The 23188-nt window shown below is 35.9% G+C and overlaps 1 protein-coding gene across 6 annotated transcripts in view; it reads left to right on the plus strand.

The window, feature by feature from the left end:
- LOC106883675 (calnexin) overlaps window positions 1-23188 on the plus strand; it is a 99019-nt gene that overhangs the window by 66387 nt on the left and 9444 nt on the right. For 4 of the 6 annotated variants that reach the window (XM_089361613.1, XM_089361611.1, XM_089361612.1 and 1 more), the window contains exons 14-21: window positions 3182-3295; window positions 4012-4052; window positions 4253-4368; window positions 6520-6594; window positions 7312-7458; window positions 13594-13722; window positions 20857-21126; window positions 22733-22776. In XM_089361613.1, the coding sequence (XP_089217739.1) occupies window positions 3182-3295; window positions 4012-4052; window positions 4253-4368; window positions 6520-6594; window positions 7312-7458; window positions 13594-13722; window positions 20857-21126; window positions 22733-22776 (936 nt within the window). Of the gene's footprint in view, window positions 1-3181; window positions 3296-4011; window positions 4053-4252; window positions 4369-6519; window positions 6595-7311; window positions 7459-13593; window positions 13723-14059; window positions 14291-20856; window positions 21127-22732; window positions 22777-23188 lie in introns of those variants that run through there. The other 2 variants (XM_089361615.1, XM_089361616.1) reach the window with 1 other exon arrangement.

The following is a 23188-nucleotide window of genomic DNA, read 5'->3' on the forward strand; positions in this document are numbered from 1 at the left end:
CTAAAAATCAGTTGTGTATTATCTTCTTTTACTCTGAAGTATATTAATCAGTAATTTCAATCCTAATGTATTAAATTTTTAGCATTTAAAATGAGTAAATGTGGTGAAATATTTGTTGAAATGATGGCATAGTACCCCACCTTCCTTTGTTTTTTGTTTTGTGCATGCTCTCCCTTTGATCAGTCTATGGTCCATTTCATGACCTCATATTACTCTACCCCCTTATCTGTTCTTTTATCAAGTATGGAGAAAGGAGGTAAGTATCTCCATACTTGAATCGCTTATGTCTTGGTATCTCTCCTTCCTTTTTCTTCCTAAATCATGATGCTCAATTAGGCAAGGATTGCGCTCTGGCAACCTTTACCCACCCACCCATCCATCCCTCATTCTCCTGTCACCATGTTCTCTCGGACATTATCTTGAGGACATGCATTCGTCCCTCATCATCATTTTATCTCTCCTCCAGGCACCACTCTATTCACTCACCCATATATATTGTATGATGACACTACTTCCCCTCATACTGAGTCCTCCCTGCTGGCCTTATCCCTATATAGTAGCTAGAGTAAAATCTCAGAAAAAGTTCAGGGAGCTGCTACCACTGCTGACAACAAAGATCTTTTCCCTAAGAGTGAAGAGTAGATTTTATGATGCTTGTGTTAGAACTACAAAGCTGCATGGTAGTGAAACATGGGCCTTGGATGTAGAGCACTTGAGAAGACTACAGAGAAATGAAGTGAGTATACTCTATTGGATGTGCAATGTGAGTGTGCATGAAATAATTAGTATGAAGGTGCTGAGTGAAAAACTGGGTATTGAAGGAATCAGATCTACTGTGCAAGAAAGAAGTCATGTGATGCATGATGCATATGGATGAGGACAGCTGTATAAAAATGTGTTGATCACTAAATGTAGATGGAACTTATGGAAGAAGGAGATGCTGGAAGACATGGGATGAAGTGGTGAAGGCTGACCCCAGTACCCTGAGCATAGTGGAGGAGATGACAAAGGACTAGGATCTCTGGTGATTTGAGGTTCTTGAAAAGACCCACCCTCTTCAGTGAAACTCGGCTCTGGATGTGGTACGTTTTGTGCCCTCCACACATTACTGTGATTCATCCTCACCTTTACATATACTATGCCTGCTTAACATGTCATTTTCCTCTGGCAACTGTGTCACCTTTACTACTCCTGTCGTTTACATCCACCTTTCAATCCTACCCATTTTGACAGTCTACCTTCCATCCCTTCATTCTTCTTCCTATACAATCTTGCAAATCACCTACTCACTTCTACTCACCTTGTGCCTTGTAGGGCCATCTAGGCACCTCATTGCCATTATCTATCCCTAGCAGCTCCTATTGATCATTTTTTCTTTCTCTCTCTGCCCCACCCCCTCCTCAGTAATTCTTTCATCCCTAAGCATGAAGCTCAACCTACCCTCCCACCTCCTTCAAGATTTGTAGTCCTCTGAGCCGAATATATGTATAACTGAATACACACATGCGTTTGAGAATTAAATTATTTCCTTATCTGTATCAACGCTTCTAAAGCAAACTTCGTTTGTTGACTTTCAGCATAAGTTTAATTTAACATGCGATAGCATATTATAAAAGCTAGATTTATATATCCTAAATTTACAGAAGAATTTATCGTCTGGGCAGTTTAGTTTAATGGTAAAGCACTTGACGCGTAATAACGGGGATGTGAGTTTGAGTCTCATGGCTGGCTGCCGACAGATTTTTCTGCAAAATATTGATAGTTTGTCCTGTTCATGCTACTTCCTTATCTGTATCTTTCAATACATCTCAAACACTTGACATTCAACGTAAGTTGAATATATATATATATATATATATATATATATATAGAGAGAGAGAGAGAGAGAGAGAGAGAGAGAGAGAGAGAGACAAAAGAAACAGGCTTGGAAGGACTGGAAAAACGGTGGTAGCAGGGAATTGTATCAGACTGCCAGAAGGGAAGCTAAGCGACAGGTTTATTAAGCCAGAGGGGAAGCAGATAAGAAAAAATTTGCCAATGTTCTGCACCATGAGGCCGAAAGACTTGAGGTATTTGGGGTTGCAAGACAGTGTGAGAGAGAGAATCGGATGTCGTGGGAGAGAAATGTGTTCGCATGGATGATGGCACGCTTGCACTAAACGAAGCTGCAAAGAAAGAGGTTTGGAGACACCACTACAAAAGGTTGCTCAATAAAGAGAATGAATGGGAGGAAGAGAGTCTGCTGAATGTCAACCCAACAGAGGGACCAGCGATTCGAGTTGACAGTACCATGGTAGATAAAGCTGTTAAGAGTATGAAAACAAGGAAAGCCCCCCCAGCCCATCAGGAATCACTGCAGAGATGCTAAAAATATCTGGCAGTGTAGGCTATATAGCCTAGTCACCCGTATTGTTAACCAGGTAATACACGAAGGAGTCAGCGGTGTAATGTGAGAATTCCAAGGTAAGAGGAAAGCCTCACAACCACATCAGAGAGCATGATAATATGGAGCAGCTGCAGTCTTCCCAGCAACTTGGTTTTAATGCAGTATGTGTAGCAAAGTGATGAAATCAAAGGCTGGCATGAAGAATTATTTACCAAGTAAAAAAAGAAGCTCAAGAAGTTCCAAGATATCATATTCAAGGACTAGTTGACAACTAATATATATATATATATATATATATATATATATATATACCTACACACACACACACCTAACCACTCCCAGCTTCTCTCCTAAAATGTGAGTAATCATGTAGCTTCACAGCAAGAAACATGCTGTGCTCTAACCCTTTTCTTTCCTGCTTTATCCCCCTTCACTTCTTATTCTCTTACTATAAAGTTGCTCCCTATTGTAATTTGAAAGAGATATGGTGATATGTCCAAGTGAACATATGTTTTGTGTACATGTGTATACACACACTTGTACATGAGTATTTGTGTTTCCTTGTCTTGACACTGCATGACAGTTGTAAGCATGTGTTACCATCATAAATTAGTGTCCTTTTCAATCCTTTGTGAAAACATGTCTGGCCATGAGGAAATATTTCCTCATGTAAAAACAGGAGAAAGAGCATTTAATTGTAGAAAATTTGCCTCAAAAAATAATTCTGTCCAGCTCAAGCAAACATAAAGTGGACACCAGAACAATTTTATATATAATTTGTGTATCTAACTTCAGGGATGAAGAACAACCAGAAAAAATTATTGATGAGGATGCTGTGAAGCCTTCTGGTTGGCTTGATGATGAACCAGAAGATATTCCAGACCCTGATGCTGAAAAACCAGCTGACTGGTATGTTAACTTTGAGATTTAGAAGTATGTGTGAGGTGTAACATTTGTTGTTGGAAAAATCTGGGCTTGTTTATATAGACCTGCCATTACTGGCATTCAGTATATGACTTGAACAATAGAAGTGAGGTAGGGGCGTAGTAAATTGTAAAGGAATAAGACAGGTTGTGGGTGATGCAATGTGTACTTGGAGTGATGTTACAGACAAGGGTTGAAGAAGAGTGAGAATAATCTAAGTATGTGAATCAGTGCTGTTTGGACAGCATGAGAAAGAAATAACTATTCAGTTATTATCTAACTGAAAGTGATATTGTGCAGATGGAAAATGATTACCTTGATAACATGATGGATGTTTGTTACATTGTGGTATTTGTACTTCACTAAATTAAACATGCCATGAACCAATGGCTAATCCATTGGAAACCGTTTACAAATGCTATTGTTCAGTTGTTTTTTGAAAACAAATGGTTGCTCATACAAGCACTATTGATATATACTTCATAGTTACAGTAATTTGGTAAAAAAAAAAAATTTATTTATATTTCAAGGTTTTTTCAAATGACAAGATGTCAAACATATTTTAATAATTTAAAAATTACCTAAAATCAATTAACTGAAGTTTTCTCTTTGAATTTGCAGATGTTTGTATTTCTACTTCTTTTGTACGAATTTAACTTCTGGCCAGGTTATTTTTACTTGTCTTTCTCTTATTCATATAGGGATGATGATATGGATGGAGAATGGGAGGCTCCCTTGATCTGTAAGTAATTTCTCACTTCTGTAATTATATTTACAAGATATTACTTACTCTTTTGTTTGAAATGTGTTAAGTTGTAGTAAATTTTTAAGAAAATAAATTTCACAACTAAATAACATAATTTTGTTGACCTACACAAAGAACACATTTTTCATGATATATGCTATAACTTTTTGAATTTATTTTCATTTTTGTAAATTTAGCTAACCCAAAATGTGCAGATGCACCTGGTTGTGGTGAATGGAAACCAGGTATGATTGATAATCCTAAATACAAGGGCAAATGGAGACCTCCAATGATTGACAACCCAAATTACCAGGTCAGTTTTTTCGTCTTGATAAGAAAGGGATGCTGTATCCATGATTTTTTTAAGTATCTTTGAAAATTTTGGTATGTGATGGTGGGTGAATTATTTAGGAATTTCCTTTGTAGGATTTCTGAGACCTTTGGGAGCTTATGGGTGGGGGAGACAACTCGAGTATTCACCCTTTTAAGGCTTTTCAGATGGTGGGAGTTGGGTAGTGGGCAAAGCAATTCTCCAGTTTCTGTCTGTCCAGAGATTTCTGTGCATACTTGTAACAATGGATTCCACTAAAGGCAATTAAGAGCCAAATTTGGGCAAAAACAAAAGAAAACGTAACTGGATGAGATAGCTATTTTGGTATTAGGGTTAATTTTTGTCTTCCATACTACTTTGTTGGTCAAATAATTACTTGTTATATACTAGGGTTAAATTTAGTTGACCATGTAAATATTCTCTTCTATAAAAATTGATCTTCAGATGAATTAGTAAACAGAAAGTAATATAGCTGAAGTAATAGAAACTAATACTAAAATTAATAAACTATACTAATTCTGCCTTTTTTTTTTTTTTTTTTATGTTCTGATCTGAGAATGACTTTTGTTCCTAGCAAGTCTAAAGAATGTTTTCCATCCTTTATTGTCTCTATTCATTATCAGTAGAGACCTTGTCCCCTCTTCCTTATGTTCTCTGTTTATTCTTTTCTTTTCACTCAACTAAGAGGGCAGAAGTGGTCAGAAAGCGCTATTAGGTGATAGGGAGAGTGTGGGAGAGAGATGATAGTATAAAGGTTGTTAGTAAGGAGATTAAATAGGAACATGGCAAAGAGAGTGGTAGGAGAGAGCCAGTGCAAGAGAGGATAGAAGGGAAATTAATGGAAAATAGTGATAGACTGCTTCATGATGGATTAGGTAACAATGAGAAGAAAGTGTAAAGAGAAAAAAGAAAATAATTATGCAATAGTGACTGGGGTATTGGAAGCGATATTGAATTGAGAGAAATCCAGTATGTTGCAATTGTCATTTCACAAGTGGCAGGATGAGAGAAAGAGATAGTGCTAGGAGCCAATGGACAGAGAAAGAAACAATTATAAATATATTGAATATCCCAGCCTTCATCACTGTTGTTATTTTAGATGGTCATACTAGTGGGCAAGACTTCTCTAGTACAGCATTTATCTCTTCATGAATTCTGCTTCTTGAGATCAGTTTTTGCTACATATTAGGTTTTCTGCAGGTTTCCTTTCTACAAATTCCATTTACTTGGATCACTTGCTCCTGTATATAGCCTGTGTTCTCCCTACATGTCACATAACCTTATCAGCACTATCTTGATCCCTCTTGTATCCAATTTTTCTCTCTGTTCATTTGTGCTCTACTGTATGTTTACTAGCGTTACAGATCCACCTTAGCATTCTTACATCATCACTTTCTTGCCTTTCCATATCTTCTTCATTCAAGGCTCACATCTTGTTACCATGCAGCATCCCAGTTCATACACAAGTATCATATAATTTGCACTTTACTCTGAAAAAGCTTTTGTTGAGAACAGAAGCAATAGATTTTAATGATTTTCTACCTTGTTCTGATACTGGCTTCTGTGCTTTCTCAACCCTACTTCCCTTTTCACTACTGATTTATTCACACGCATAACAAATGTTATCAACTACTTCTAGGTAGTTTTCTAAGCATTTGAAAGAATCTATTTGACTTGTAGTTTATTACTAACTCTTATACATCTGCCTTATACAAAATCTACCTTTTCTGTCAGCCTGCTTGTGCTTCTACTACAGCTCTTGTGTGCACTTAATTTACACTGTGTACACCGTAAAGAATTTCTACTTTATCTCTGCATATTGAACATAGTCACTTTTCCATTGGCAAAAGAATCCTGTTTTCATTCCTGCTAATTAAAACTTTTAGTCTTTGGGCAGTTAATAGATGTTATCCAAATTTTCCTCAAATCACACTCTACTATCTTATGTATGCATAAACCAACAAGCAAGATCTTTAGTAGTTAATTCTTCCTCAAATCACACCCTCATGTTCATTTGATACTTGAGCATCACTGAGTACCTCTGTTGATATATCATCATCACACATACATAAATGTATATATGGGCATAAATATGTGTTTTATATATATATATATACCTTTCTCTCTCTCTAGGGTATATGGAAACCAAGAATGATTCCTAATCCTGATTATTTTGAAGACTTGAATCCTTATCAAATGATACCAATTGTAAGTGGATTATTTAATTTTGTTCAAAAGTTAAAAAAATAAAAATTAACCCACCCCTTCTTTCTGCATCAGTGGTTCTTAAATGGTATGCTGCAAAGTACTGTAAGTATGCCTGGATTAAAAATAATATATAATCTAGGAATTTAGAAAATTCATATTAATGTCTTTGAAAACACAAGATGCTTATATAGCAGTTAGGAAGCTTGCTTCCTCAGCAACATAGTTTTGTGGGGAAATTTCTTCTACTCTAGGTCCTAGCCTAACAATGTTTTGTGAGTAAATTAGGTAGACAGTGATTTCCATGTGTGCGAATGATTACATTCTGCATTCGCATATAAATAGTGCTGAGCACAAATGGGGAACTTTGTTGACAGTTCTCTGTCAACAAACTAGAAGACATAAGAAATTTTTTAAAAATCTCTTGAAAAACAGGCCAGTTTAATGCCAGGAAGGGGATCTAATTATAAAACAATACTTTAGTAGTATATACTGATCAAACCCATGCAAGCATGGAAAAATAAATGCAAGAGAAATGAACAAAGTTTTTAATGCACAGAGTTGAATGATAGAAAACCACTGCTCTATGTACTCACTGGAAATGCAAAATTTACTTCAAAAATTGATATCCTATTTACCAAAAAAAAAAAAATGAAAATGAAGAAAAATTTGATGGAGATTCATTATGCTTTTACTTAAATTTGAAAATTTCTTTTCCAGGGTGCTGTTGGATTAGAGTTATGGTCTATGACTGAATCTATCATGTTTGATAACATTCTTATAACAGACAACCTTGCAACAACTACGAAATGGACTGAAGATACGTTTGCACTAAAACAAGCTCAGGAAAAATCTTCCATTTCTGGTGTAAGTTGAATAAGCCTTCTTACTGATAAAAATCTGTTTTCATCTACAGCTACTTTAAATGTTTCTGTTATTTCATCCAAAACTAAATTTGTGACAAGGCAGTGGTTCTCAAATCCTACACTGAAATCAACTTTGCCTCTCATCCTTCTGGACTAGATAAAATTACATTCCAGACAAGTACTGAGATTATTTTAATTGACTCTACTTTCCTCTTTAATATGTGTCATTCCAATGTTATATTAAGGCAACGTTTTACATCATCATTTAGTATCTGCTTTCCATACTGGCATGGGTTAGAGACAGTTTGATTGAAACTGGTAAGCTGTAGAGCTACACCAGGTTCCAATCTGATTAGGCATAGTTTCTACAGCTGGACGCCCTTCCTAATGCCAACCACTCCAAGAATGTAATGGGTGCTTGCTTTTTATGTGCTGTTGTATTTTCGGGTTCTTATTTTGTTGTCTTCATATATATTCTGTGGTTGATGATGTATTTACTCTTTACTCTTTTACTTGTTTCAGTCTTTTTGACTGTGGCCATGCTGGAGCACCGCCTTTAGTTGAGCAAATCGACCCCAGGACTTATTCTTTGGAAGCCTAGTACTTATTCTATCGGTCTCTTTTGCCGAACTGCTAAATTACGGGGATGTAAACACGCCATCGGTTGTCAAGCGATGTTGGGGGGACAAACACACACACACACACACACACACACATACACATATATATATATATATATATTATATACACATATATACAACGAGCTTCTTTCAGTTTCCGTGTACCAAATCCACTCACAAGGCTTTGGTCAGCCCGAGGCTATAGTAGAATACACTTGCCCAAGATGCCACGCAGTGCGACTGAATCCGGAACCATGTGGTTGGTAAGCAAGCTACTTACCACACAGCCACTCCTCCCCAGATATAATATATTGAAGTTGACCTAATTTCTTTTATCACTTCCTGTTGGTAAAATGACAAGAATCATCAAATAAATTTCTGTGAAAGCTCAATTTCAAAGATATTTTCATTTGGTTCTCGTTTATTTTACTAAGTTTAATTACAATTAAATATAAATACATGAGAGTAATCTCTCCCTTCGTCAATAAAGAAAGACGTGAGAAAACATACGTATAGTAGGAAATTTAAAATTTTTCTCTAAGAGTTTATCTACCACAAAGACATAACAAGAATTAAATTACCTATCTATTTCATTGAAACTAAACTAAAGAAAGCAAAGGTCATTATGGAGGAAAGCAACGTCTTGTATCATAGCAGGAATGTTAAACTACAAGAAGTGTATGTGAGAGCGAGTAACAGCTTCCAGAAGCCACACTATCCACTAACTAAAATCGGAAAAAATTCAGGCTTTTATAACTTTCCATGGAAGTTTCTAGAAGCGTTCTGAAATATCTTTTAGAATAATTCTGGCTAAAACCTAGGATGATTTCGGTTGAAATTTTTTCAACCAATGAGAGAACTTGTTTTAAATTAGTTTAAAACAAAGCCTCCAAATAAACAGCTTTGACTATGATTTCACTTGGCTTGCCGAGTCATCTCATGCATGGCATATCGCCAAAAGTGTCAGCACTTATCATTGTCTCCATGGGGTCCAATGTTCAAAGGGTGCTTTTTATGTGCCACTGGCATTGGCCATGACTATGAATTCACTTGGCTTGTTGGTGCTTCTCAAGCATGGCCAATCACAAAGGTCTCAGTCACTTGTCATTGCTTCTGTGAGACCCAATGTTCGAAGATCATGCTTCATCACCTCATCCCATTACTTCTTGGGTCTACCCCTTCCACAGGTTCCCTCTACAGTTAGAGATCGACTCCTCTTTACACAGCTGTCCTCATCCATACACATCACATGACCATACCAACACAGACGTCTCTCTTGCACACTGCATCAATAATTATTATTAGGCTTAGGGAGTGGCTGTGTGGTAAGAAGCTTGCTTCCCAACTACGTGGTTCTGGGTTCAGTCCTACTGTGTGGCACCTTGTACAAATGTTTTCTACTATTCTACTATAGCCTCAGGCTGACCAAAGCCTTGTGAGTGAATTTGGTAGATGGAAACTGAAGGAAGCCCATCGCTTTTAATATATATATATATATATTTGTGTTTGTTTGTCCCACTGTCTTCACTTGACAACCAATGTTGGTGTGTTTATGTCCCTGTAACTTAGTGGTTTGGCAAAAGAGACCGATAAAATAAGTACTAGGCTAAGTCCAGAGGTCGATTTGTTCAACTAAAGGTGGTGCTCCAGTATGGCCGCAGTCAAATGACTGAAACAAACAAAAAAAATACAAGACTGAATGATTTTATTTTGAAATTGTTTACAATATTTAAAATCATCCTCACATATTGCTGATGCCAACTATAGTTGAAGCAATACAAATATTAAATCAGAAAACTTTTGAAAAGAATATAAATCAATAAAAGAAGACAAGAGAGAGATAGTTTTTAAAAGTAGATGATTTTTTGCTATCTAAATTTTTAGTTTTATTCTTTTACTTGTTTCAGTCATTTGACTGCGGCCATGTTGGAGCACTTCCTTTAGTCAAACAAACTGAACCCAGGACTTATTCTTTGTAAGGCTAGTACTTATTCTATTGGTCTCTTTTGCTAAACTGCTAATTAACAGGTACATAAACACACCAACAATTCAGTTGTCAAGCGATGGTGGGGGGACAAACCCAGACACACACACAAATATATACATGTGTATGTATATATGTATGTATATATATATATATATATATATATATATATATATATATATATATATATATACATACATACAACGGGCTTCTTTCAGTTTCCGCCTACCAAATCCACTCACAAAGCTTTGGTTGGTCTGAGGTTAAAGTAGAAACCCAAAAAGTATCAGTTACATACTGAGGTTGGTTAAGTATATCTTTTACTTAAATTTGTGACTTTCTCAGTTATTGCTTAGGAGAGTGACGGATGGGAAAATTTATAGAGTGATTGAACTTTGCACTATATAGTTATGTTTTTAAGTTTAAATAGTGTCTGTGTTGACATTGAGTAGATTTAAGTTGACATGCTCTTACCTCTAAATTTGTGGGTTTGTTCCAAAGTTAGAACTTACTACAAGTAGTAATAGTAATTAAGCACAGTGGAATGGCAGAAATAGACTGAATGTCTAAAAGTATATATTTTGTCGTTAGTCTTTCGTTTTCATCATCATCATCATCATCATCATCGTTTAACGTCCGCTTTCCATGCTAGCATGGGTTGGACGATTTGACTGAGGACTGGTGAAACCGGATGGCAACACCAGGCTCCAGTCTGATTTGGCAGAGTTTCTACAGCTGGATGCCCTTCCTAACGCCAACCACTCAGAGAGTGTAGTTTTCTCTTTTGAAATTACTTGGCTTGACTTCATTTATATATCTGGGGACAATTTCTTCCTCAGCACTGTTGTGGCCTTGTGCCATTATCAAAAAGTATTCTTAATGAAATGTGTTTAATGATGTTTTATAGTTTTTTCTGACTCATAGTATCACAGTATCGACCAGGCCTTCAGATGTTGTTATACTCCACTGGTCACAGTGCACTTCCAAACCCCAATTGCTTAACCAAATCGTCTTCCTATTGTTGTGAAGACCTTCCAAGTGACCTTTTGTGATCTTTCGGCTATTACTCAGCAACTGCACAGGTCCACCTGTAGTCTCTCAACCTTGTGACATGTATGGCCCAGCAGAACTTGTGCTTTTGGTACTCTGTGATCACATGATTCACTCACTCCATTCTTGAAGTATCTCATTTTGAATGTGCTCTCTTAATGATATTCCTAACATAGATCTTTCCATGGCCCTTTGCATCATTGCCAATTGATGTTCTATTGTCTTCGTTGTCTCAATATCATATTAGAGCACAAGTAGGACAATGCTACTGAAGAGTCTGGCACATATGGCAATTGCTAGCTTTGTTTTGAGCTCATCCTTTGAGTTAAATACCTGAAAAACTTAATTAAATGAGTTTGTCTTCAAGGAATAAGTGAGGCAATATAGCTCAAAATGAAAGTTTCTCTTTTTAGCTTAAAAATGGAACCTATTAATCCTGTGCTCTAAGGATCAGGCATTTTTGTGATTTCATCATCACCTTAGTCCCACTGCATGGTACCTTGGGCTAGTGTCTTATACTATAGCCTCAGGCTGACCAAAGCTTGTGAGTAGATTTGGTAGATGGAAACTGAAAGAAGCCCGTCATGTGTTTGTCCCCCCACCACCATTGCTTGACAACCAATGTTGATGTGTTTACATCCTCATAACTTAGCAGTTCAGCAAAAGAGATTAATAGAATAAGTACTAGGCTTACAAAGAATAAGTCCTGGGGGCAATTTGTTTGACTAAAGGTGGTGCTCCAGCATGGTCACAGTCAAATGACTGAAACAAATAAAAGAATAGTTTTAACATCTATTTATTTATCAGCTCTTATCAATATTTATGATTATCAATTGCTTATGTTCCTGTAAATAATGACAAGTGATACAAAGCTATGATATATAAGGGTGCACTGGGTAAATCATCGCCATTTTATATTTTTAATTTCACGCATGTGCATTGTTTGTTTTTGATTTTGTTGACTACACAGTATAGTAGGGTCAGTTGGACACCATCTGTGAGAAAAATAGCACCATGACACAATTCATTCTGCCCAAAATTTGGTAACGACATACTGTACTGCTTGGCATTTGTGCCAGAAGGTCCAATACAAACATTTCAAAGTATTTGGGAGTCAATCTGAGGACCAAGTGTGATGAAAATCAAACATCCAGTCAACATCATGGTGTTTGGGGTGGTCTCTAGTGATGGTGACGTTATGCCTCCATTCGTCTTCCCACACGGCCTCAGTCTCAACATGGAGGCTTACATCAAGTGCCTGGAAGAAGTAGTGCTACCCTGGGTCAAGAGGGTGGCTGCTGGAAGACCCTCTGTTTGGCAGCAGGACTCTGCATCATGTCACATAAGCAGGAGAACCCAGTCATGGTTTTCAGATAATTTCTGTGACCATATCACCCTTAACATCTGACCACCTAACTCCCCACACTGCAACTCCCTTGATTTTTATGTGTGAGGCGCAGTTGAGCAAGAGACCAACAAAACTCTTTGTAACACCAAAGATGAACTGAAAGCAAGGATTATGGCAGCATTCATCAACTTAAACAAGGAGACCATCCAGAAGAGTTGCGGGAGATTCCGAAGTCGTCTGGAGGCCATGATTGAAACCAATGAGGATTTTATTGAATAAATTTACTCTTTAGTATTTGAATATATTTTTATGCAACTTTGGTAAATATATCTGTTAAAATGTGATGTCATTGTTGTTTTCATTTTCATGTAATTTAGACGACAGTTTACTTAACTGCACTATATATATATATATAGTGCAGTGAATAAAAGTGTGGCTCTGTTTAAAGCCCCCCCCCCCCCTTTTCTGTGCAATATAACTAACTGCTCTTGGAGAATATGTCTGGATACTGAACCCATTTCTGGACATTGCTTAAATATTTGTGACTAACTCCTCCCCTTCCCAATGTCAAGATATTTCCCTTTCAGCATTCTATATATATATATATTGATGCAGTAACAATATTCTCAAGGTTTTTTATGGCTAATCAGTAGCTGTAATTTATTACATTTAGCTATAAAATAAGACGAAAAATATTACTGTATTGTTTTTGATTTTAATATTGCAATTGAATGGCATGTTAGTTGGGCTTTGACCTGCCAGCAGAAGGTTCATCAGCTCATACCCTGACAATGATGTGCAGTGTTTATACAATTATAAAATGTCAAGACCATTCAATTGTATATAGGTATCATGTGCAGGTTTAATTTACTGCTTTAAATCATGTGAGCTGTGTGTATCAGATGTGTTTGGTTAGCTTGAAGTATTAAGCTAATATTTTTCCATGGATTTTGAGAAGGTTAAAATAATCAAACCTTCCTTGTGACCCTGTTAAAACCACAACCTTGAATCACTGTCCAAATAATGAAAAATTATATTCAGTGGTTCCCCAAGAACTCAATGGGTTATGGAGTATTACTTTTTAATTCTCTAATTTATGTCAACTTTCTTCAATTAAATGCTTCTCTGTTTCAGAAAAGTGTAGTGCAAGCTGTTCTTGATGTGACTAATGAACGGCCTTGGCTATGGGCCGTATTCATTGTTGTTGTTTTGCTTCCTATTGTACTTGTTATTGCCTATTGCTGTGTAGGCAGCTCAGCAAAGGTAAGCTTTCCCTTTGAAAATAGCTGGTTTGCATTGCATGCAGCTGCATATCCAGTTTTTTCTTTATCTTCTAAAATACTAAAGCCTTTGTGTGTACATGAAAAAAGTGTGGCTCTGTTTAAAGCCCCCGTTTTTCTGTGCAATGTAACTAACTGCTCTTGGAGAATATGTCTGGATACTGAACCCATTTCTGGACATTGCTTAAATATTTGTGACTAACTCCTCCCCTTCCCAATGGCAAGATATTTCCCTTTCAGCATTCTACTTATCATTGTTTCAATGATTCATGTTTTGTCGCATTTTAAAAAAAAGATTTGGTTTTGTTTTCTGTATACAGGAAAGTAGCTATTTCATGATGTTGATGAATAAACTTTCATTTGCTGCTGAAGACAATCCCTGGTTAATTGTTACATATGGAATGATTATTATCATTCCTATCATACTACTGTCTCTCTACATTATCTCTAAAGGAGGGAATCAAGAGGTAGTTTATGTGTTGTGGCTGCATTGTCCAGTATTTTCTATACTAGTTGCAGTAGTTGCTCAAGTATAGCTTTCACATTGCTTTTTCTCCCACTTGCCTCTCTTTGATATATTTGTTCATTCAAAACCTGCAGTTTAAGTACCCCACTTTTAGATGTAGTGATTATATTGTTTTTGTGCACAGGTATGGCTGCAATGTTAAGAATTTTGCAACTGATCCAACTTCATGGCAACTTAGGGCAGATGTCTTCTACTATAGCTGCAGGTTGATTAATATCTTGTCAGTGCTGAGAAACTATCATTATGTGTGTCTTTCTATACTGGTTGGAGAAACTGGTGCTTTACAAATGAAGCCCTTTCAAATATTTGTTCAACATCAAGTTTATAGATACTCCTTAACTACTTATTCTTTCAGAAATAGAGTGAGCAGTGGTTGGCCTGTCAGAAGCTTGTGACTACTAATGCTCTAGTTGTGATATATAACACATTGTATACAAGTACTACAAACTGGTAGTGAACTCTATCTTGAGCTGAGTTTGTGGTTAAACTTAAATTACCAGCTGACATATAACACCATGTACATGCTATTTTCAGTGCTTATCAAGCCAGTCCTCCTTAGATAAGTGTGAAGAATTTGTCTTGGTTTGTATATTCCATTATGGCATAGTTTCTGTTATTGGATGCCCTTTCTATACAATTCAGAGTATACTTATTATGATACTAATACTACAGAGGTTACTTTGTTCCCTGCAAGACTAAAAAGTACTCTTGACTTAAAATTCAATGCAAACATTGACCAAGAATGTGAATAGGAAAAGCATGAAAATCAAGAGGGTGAAAGAAGCAAGATTATAAGTATCATGGTGCAAGCAGGGTGGTAGGGGAAAGTGATAGGGAGACATTAATGCAGGTGTTGTATGACATTCACAGTGATAGAGATAGGGAATAATGTTTGAGACAGATAGGAGTAAACAAGAATGCATTCAATGGCATAAACAATACAGCAGATCTGATGCCAACCTTTATATATATACTAGCAGCATAACCTGACGTTGTCCGGGTGTGACTTATTACGCCATCTACGATAAGTCTTGCTAGGTGAAAATCAACTAAAAAAGGAAGCCTTACAACGAATAAACCCTTATGATGTAAATATGTTCATAATTCAAAAGACAGTGAAATTAATAGGGAAAGTCTGAAGGCTGTTTTGCGTAACATTATTAAGCATACGTAAATTTCATCCGTCTAATTGGCTATAGAAATGCTTGTGCAAAACAACTTTTTGCGCTGCCCTGATTATACATAGCAGGGTAATCCCTTTTAGCAGGAACTAGGATGGCAATTTGTGATGAAGCAATTGCTGGCGATCTGTTGCTACACAGTTTTGCCAGAATTCTATCAGATTGGGCAGAAATCTTATATCTATAATGTTTATGTGTATGTTGTTGTCACAGATCACGTATGTGTGGTTGTGTGTGTGTTTTTACGCTTCTATGTTATGAAAAATATGTTAGAGGTAGAGGGATACAAGAAAACTATTAAATGGGAGAGAGGAAAAAGAAAGAAGACTTTGTATGTATCACTTTCTCTTTCTCTCTCTCTCTCTCTCTCACTCTTATTCTATATTTTATGTTGAGCGCGTGATATATGTGTATAAGAACGCTGTTACAGGTAGAAGGGAAGAAATATAAAAGTTGCTAGAAATAACAGCCAAACCTCCCTTAAATCACAAAGTAAACGGAATTTTAAAAAATCTAATTACTGCATTGGAAAGTCCACATCGAGAAAATTTCATTGATGTAAAAAAATTTACGAAAAAGTGGAAAATGTGGATTTCTATAAACTTTTAAAAAGACTTCACACAGATCCACAACTTCACGTTTATTATATACAAGATAAATTAGAGAATATAAACTATAGATAATAAGTGAAATAAATTAGGTTACATTCAGATTGCAGCTATCAAAGTTTAAGAAAAATTATAATAAATTAACTTAGTAATGGGGTTCAGATACAATATTAAAAATAATATCAAAAGAAAGAACGGATTTAATCAATAAAGTGAAAAGTAAACAAATATTACGATGTAATCGTTACTATCTCACATATACATATAAATTAAAAATTAAGTAACTATTATGATGTAAAGTAGGTAGATGAAAACAACACCACTATATCAAATAATTCATTAGATACTTGAGAAAAAACACCCAACTCATTTAAAGGTTTATATTAAAATAGAAATAAAGTTAAAGTTAACATATCTGTTATCTCTGTTGCTCTCTGTCTTTGCACCGTCGCTAGAAGGGGACTGAACTCATGTTTGCAAATAATGGCGACTTGAAACTTGTTAGAATTTATGGTTTAAAATTATTTTTAATGCAAAATTTCACGTGTTAGGAAGCAACGAAAAAAAAAGACAAATAGCCGATTCCGGGCATTTTCAACCATGAGGAATCCATCGGTGCGACTCCCAGATTGCTATCTTGTAAGGCGTGGATTTCTATAGATGCAACACACTCACAAACTCAGCTATATAGATATGGATATATATGTATGTATGTGTATGTATATATATGTATATACATATATTTATATGTCTATATATATATACATATATATATATATGTATGTATATATATATGTATGTATATATATGTATGTATATATATGTATGTACATATATGTATATACATATATATATATATGTATGTATATATATATGTATGTATATATATGTATGTACATATATGTATATACATATATATGTATATATATATGTATGTATATATGTATATACATATATATGTATATATATGTATCATCATCATCATCACTTAACGTCCGCTTTCCATGCTATCATGGCTTGGACGATTTGACTGAGGACTGGCGAACAAGATGGCTGCACCAAGATCCAATCTGATCTGGCAGAGTTTCTACAGCTGGATGCCCTTCCTAACGCCAACCACTCTGAGAGTGTAGTAGGTGCTTTTACGTTCCACCAGCACAAGGGCCAGTCTGGCTATACTGGCAATGGCCATGCTCAAATGTTTTGTCCGCGTGCGACCAGCACAAGTGCCAGTAAGGCGATGCTGGTAACAATCATGCTCAAATAGTGCTTTTTACGTGCCACCGGCACGAAAGCCAGACACCTGCTCTGGCAGTGATCGCGCTCGGATGGTGCTGTTAGTGCTCCACTGGCACGGGTGCCAGTCATTGAATTAGGTTTATATATATATATATATATATATATATATATGTATGTATGTATGTATGTATGTATATGTATGTATGTATGTGTATGTATATGTATGTATGTATGTATATATATATATATATATGTATGTATGTATATATATATGTATGTATGTATATATATATGTATGTATGTATATATATATGTATGTATATATATATGTATGTATATATGTATGTATGTATATATGTATGTATGTATATATATATATGTATGTATGTATATATGTATGTATGCATGTATATATATATGTATGCATGTATATATATATGTATGCATATATGTAGTTATGTATGTGTATATACGTATATATATGTGTATCACCATGATAGATCGCTAGCCACTACACATTCTTTTTTTTCTCTACTAGTTTCTTTCTGTGGAAGAACGTAGGCTCAAAACATTGAAAGACTTTTTCACTTCCCAAGCGTTATACTAGTACATCTGTTTGTTGTCTCCAGCACCTGTCTTCGTCTTTAGCTTTTTTTTAAATTCTCCCTATATATATATATATATATATATATATATATATATATATATATATATATATATATATATACATATATATATATATATATCAATTTAACTAAGAGCCATAACGCAATCCTTAATAAAGCTTGTTTAATAACCTATGCACATTTCAATGCAAGATCCCGACTCACTCTTGTCTGAGATAAAAACATGAAGTCTTGCACCTCTTCAGGGCCAAGTTACATTAATTCACAACAGACAGTAAACAACAGACAACATTATTAGTTGTACTTAAATTACATGTGTATAGAAAAGTTATAACTTTTTGTATATTCGGAATCTGCAATATAGAAGTAGTACCAACTTTTGGCTAGTCAAGTCGTACAGTTAAGGAGATAATGCCAGTTACAGAAATGGTACCAGTCCTTGTTGTCATGGCTTTTATCTTCAAAGTTTCAGGTTGCCAAAATGTATCTGATCAGATAGTTATTTGAGGATTAGCTGACCAAAATACTCATGAAATGTGACCAAGTGAAGTTTATTTTTCAATATAGTCCCCTTTGCAGTCCACACACTTCTTCCATTAGTGCTTGGATCCCATTGGTAAAGAAACTTTCATCCTGTTGGTTAAAAAAGTCATCAACAGCAGATATGATATCATCATTGCTGGAATACTGGTTCCCAGCCAAATGTTTTCTTATGTTTGGGAAGATATGATAGTCAGATGAGGCCAAATCAACCAGTTCTAAGCAACAATTATGTACAGCAGCCATTGAAACCAAGAACTTGTGTACTGGAGCATTGTCCTGAGGAAACAAGTCAGCTTTTGTTGGTTTTCCTGGGCATTTGGTCTTGATACCTTTTGTAACTGCCTCAGCAAGTTGGCATGATCCTTTTGAAGATAATTTTTGGGGCTGCAAAAGGCATTGTGTTTATTGACTGAGGCCTTCATACTATCTGCAGATGAAATTAATTTGACTGTCTTTAGAACAGGTGAAGAAGAGTATTTCCACACTATGGATTGTCTCTTTGTCTCTAGCTCAAAGTGATGAGCCCAACTCTCATCCTGGGTTGGGAAACATTTAAGGAAATCATCTGGCTCTGCCTGAAACAATGTCAGATTTTCCCATAACAAGATCAGCTTGGTCACTTTTGATCAAGTATCTGAAGCCATGGTACCCACCAAGCAGAAACTTTCATCCTTCCAATTTCATTGTGCAGAATATTCTCAACTCTCTCACGTGATATGCTAATAGCATTGGCTATTTGATTTATAGTCAGTCACCTGTCATTCATCAGTATGTGGTGAACACAATCAATGTTTTCCTTGATAGTGGCAGTTGCAGGATGTCCAAATGTTGAGTCATCATCAAGACTCCATTCCCCTCCTAAATTCTGCTGTCCACTTTTCCACTGTTGATATAGGTGGAGTATCATCCCCTAATGTAGCAACCATGTCAACATGAAAATCCTTGGGAGTTAAAGCCTTTTTCTGCAGGTACTTGACAACACCACGATGCCAATTTTTGTCCATTTTCAAGAGAAGTTGCTACAAGTTACTTTTGAAGTGTTCTTTGAACAATCAGATGTCAGTTTACCTGGAAAGAAAGAAACAATGAAGTTACTAATAAGGAAAGTTGAAATTAATGCATGCAAGATTTCACAACTCTAGCATCACTCCTTCATAGTCAGCTTATGAACTTTTCAGCCATGGTGTTACATACAGCAACTTCAGGCAAAATTTTGCATGTTTATTTAAAGTTCATTTTATGCAGATATAGCATCCTATTCTTATAAAAACTTCTTAGTAATCCAAGTTGTCTGAAATAAGAATAAAATTTTTACCTTTCTAAGTCCACATCTGAGACTTGCCTTTATACTTGTGGGCACTGCATGATTTTTTTTCTTTTTAAATCCTGTCTCTATAGTGATTTGATATTAACTAAACAGATTAGATATGCACATAGTTATGTATCTATTTTGGTTTCTTAGCATTCTGTTGTAAAATGTGACATTTCACATTAAAATCAGCTATGGTCTCAAAAAATAAATTGGCTTGAGTTATTGACTGAATATGGTTGTTACATTGAAAAACTATAACACTAAATTTTCCCAGTTTTCAAAATAGTTTACATCCTCAAATCTTGCCCTCCCCCAGCACATTTCATGTACACATCACTGGCACATTGTAATCTGTTCATGTTTCTCTTTACCAGCAATGATATTGTACATATATGTGCGAGTGTTGTGTGAAAGAGAAATGCTATAACAAAACTTTGCACTAAATACTTCCCTAATATTGACTATTTTCAATGTATATCAGATGTATGTAAACATTATTAGGGTACTGTCATAAATTCTGTGAGTTGTAAATGTTTTGTTGAGGATCCTTATAAATAATGAACACAATCATTTTCATGAATTTTGATGTTAAATGATTTTTATCTATTAATAAAAATAACCCAAAATAGTCTAATGTATAAATAAAGAATTAATTTCCTGAAAGAATTTCTGAACTAATCCAATTCAATAGACTATAAAATCAGCTTCTGTTATGTCATATTTATTAAGTTGGTTTCAGTTTTGTTGTTTAAATAAGTTAAACATTTAAAGACTTTCTTCGATGTTAAATGGAGTTGAAAGAAATATAAATTAGAACAGTTAAAACAAATGATGTTTGATATGCATATACATTATAATCTCAAAGAAGAAAATTCTGTTCAATATTGTTGATAGGTATTAGAAAAAAGAAAACCTGTGTATGGGTATGAAGGACATAATTGAATATGTATGTGGGTGTGACTAAGTTGCCACTTGCTTCTCTTCTATTTACTTTGCAGGGCATCTCTAGCTTTTGATATTAAATGTTTAACTGTTTATATATAGAAGTTTGCTTCTAATATTTATTCTCACATTGCTTCAAGGATGAAACTGCAGAGAGGAAGAAAACCGATGCACCATCACCTGATGACAAAATTAGTGATGATTCTGGCAAGGTGAAAGGTGATTCTGAGGAGATGAAAGATGATTCTGACAAGAAGAAAGACAATTCTGATAAACTTGCAGATGAAGGTGGTCAAGAAGAAGAAGAAGAAGAAGAAGAAGGTGATAATGCTTCAGGTTCTGAAGAAAAAGTGGAGCCGGTTGATGGTAGACCTAAAAAACCTTTGAAGGGGGATCTTGAAGTTGAAAAAGTAAGTTGAAAATGCTGTTACAGAATTCTCTCAGCACTTATTCAAATAATGTTTACCTATTTTTAAGTGATAATTAAGTAAACTTCATGGTTTCTCTTAATGATTTAGCTATTTTCATTTTTTAGATAAGTGAATGATTAGGCTGTTTGGAGAAAACACTTGGTTTTACATTACTTTAACTGATGTTTTAGATAGTTCAACTTAAATTCTCAACTGATAGAAATAACATTTTTTTTTTGTCTCGTTAACCTTTTAATGCTTTAGGAACTAGAGTTCAGCACCAGCTCCATAAAAACTTGTAATTTATGTATGACAGCCCTAATGCTCTCACCTGTATTTTCAAATTTGCTTTTTAAAATTCATGACTTCATGGTATTTTTCACATTTTAGTAACCAACAAGAACACATGTTGCTGTGGCAGTCTATTTTACACACCTTCACATACAAAAGAAACTGTGACTTCAGTTATAAGTCTAATTGCTGCCAATGTACTAAAACTTGTGTCAGCTCAGTTTGTGTCATCAACGTAGTTTAACGTCTGCTTTCCATGCTAGCATGGGTTGGACGATTTGACTGAGGACTGGTGAACCAGATGGCTACACCAGGCTCCAATCTGATTTGGCAGAGTTTCTACAGCTGGATGCTCTTCCTAACGCCAACCACTCCGAGAGTGTAGTGGGTGTTATTACGTGCCACCGGCATAAAGGCCAGTCAAGCGGTACTGGCAATGGCCATGCTCGAAATTGTGTATTTTACGTGCCACCTGCACAGGAGCCAGTCCAGCGGCAGTGGCAACGATCTTGCTTGAATGTCTTTTCACGTGCCAGGAAGGCGACGTTGGTAACGATCACGCTTAAATGGTGCTATTTATGTGCCACTGGCACAAGTGCCAGGAAGGCGACGTTGGTAACGATCATGCTTAAATGGTGCTATTTACGTGCCACCGGAACGGAAGCCAGACAGCTGGTGCTCTGGCAACGATCCCGCTTGGACGGTGCTCTTAGTGATCTACTGGTACAGGTACCATCACGATTTCGCTTTCGCTTGCCCCAACAGGTCTTCACAAGCTGAGTTTAGTGTTCAATGAAGAGACGTTGGCATGGGTGCCAATCTACAAATTTAGTTCGATTTTGATTTCACTTGCCTCAACGATTCTGTCTTTGCAAGCGGAGTTTAGTGTCCAAAGAAGGAATGTTATGCATAAGTGGGCTGGCTACATCCCTGGCAGAGGCCTTGGATTTTGGTCTCACTTGTCTTGCCGGGTCGTCTCATGCACAGCATATTTCCAAAGGTCTCGGTCAGAAGTCATTGCCTCGGTGAGGCCAAATGTTCGGAGGTTGTGCTTCACCACCTCATCCCAGGTCTTCCTGGGCCTGCCTCTTCCACAGGTTCCCTCAACCGCTAGGGTGTGGTACTTTTTCACACAGCTATCCTCATCCATACAAAAACTAGATATTATTATTTGTAAGTGAATAATTGATCATAGCACCTTGCTAAGAAATGATTCACTTGTTGTTTGTATGTTATTTATATCTCCTTGTGATTGTTTCTCTTCAATAACTGTAATCCTTGATAAGACAAAGAATATTGAAATATCTTTTCACAGAAAACAGATGCTGCTGAAAGTGCAGATGATGATGAAACACCCAGGTAAATGGAAGATTTCTTTAATAACAGTAATTAAGGGATTGAATAATTGTAATTAAATGATTGTTGCATTTCTTGTGACTAGAATATATGTGGGATATTAACCTCAATCTTACTGATCTCAAAAGCATTGGACATTGCTCATTTATTCAGACTTAACTAACAAACAAAAGATATTGAATTATACGATGATATACTAAATGTTCTTTATTCATTTTGGACATTACCTAGACAATGATGAGTTTCAGTGAAGCTATGGTATTGGAAGGAGGTCCATTAGTCTGCCTTTTTCAACAATGCTCCACACATAGTAGTCCATGTAATTTAAATCTGGTGAGTTTGGAGGCTACAAGTTTGGTGTTAAATGAATGTAAAGCATTTGTCCATTGATGGATTATGTAAGCTTTGTGAGACA

Source organism: Octopus bimaculoides, chromosome 13 (genome assembly GCF_046866305.1).
Source record: "Octopus bimaculoides isolate indiv1 chromosome 13, ASM4686630v1, whole genome shotgun sequence".
Classification (NCBI taxonomy): domain Eukaryota; kingdom Metazoa; phylum Mollusca; class Cephalopoda; order Octopoda; family Octopodidae; genus Octopus; species Octopus bimaculoides.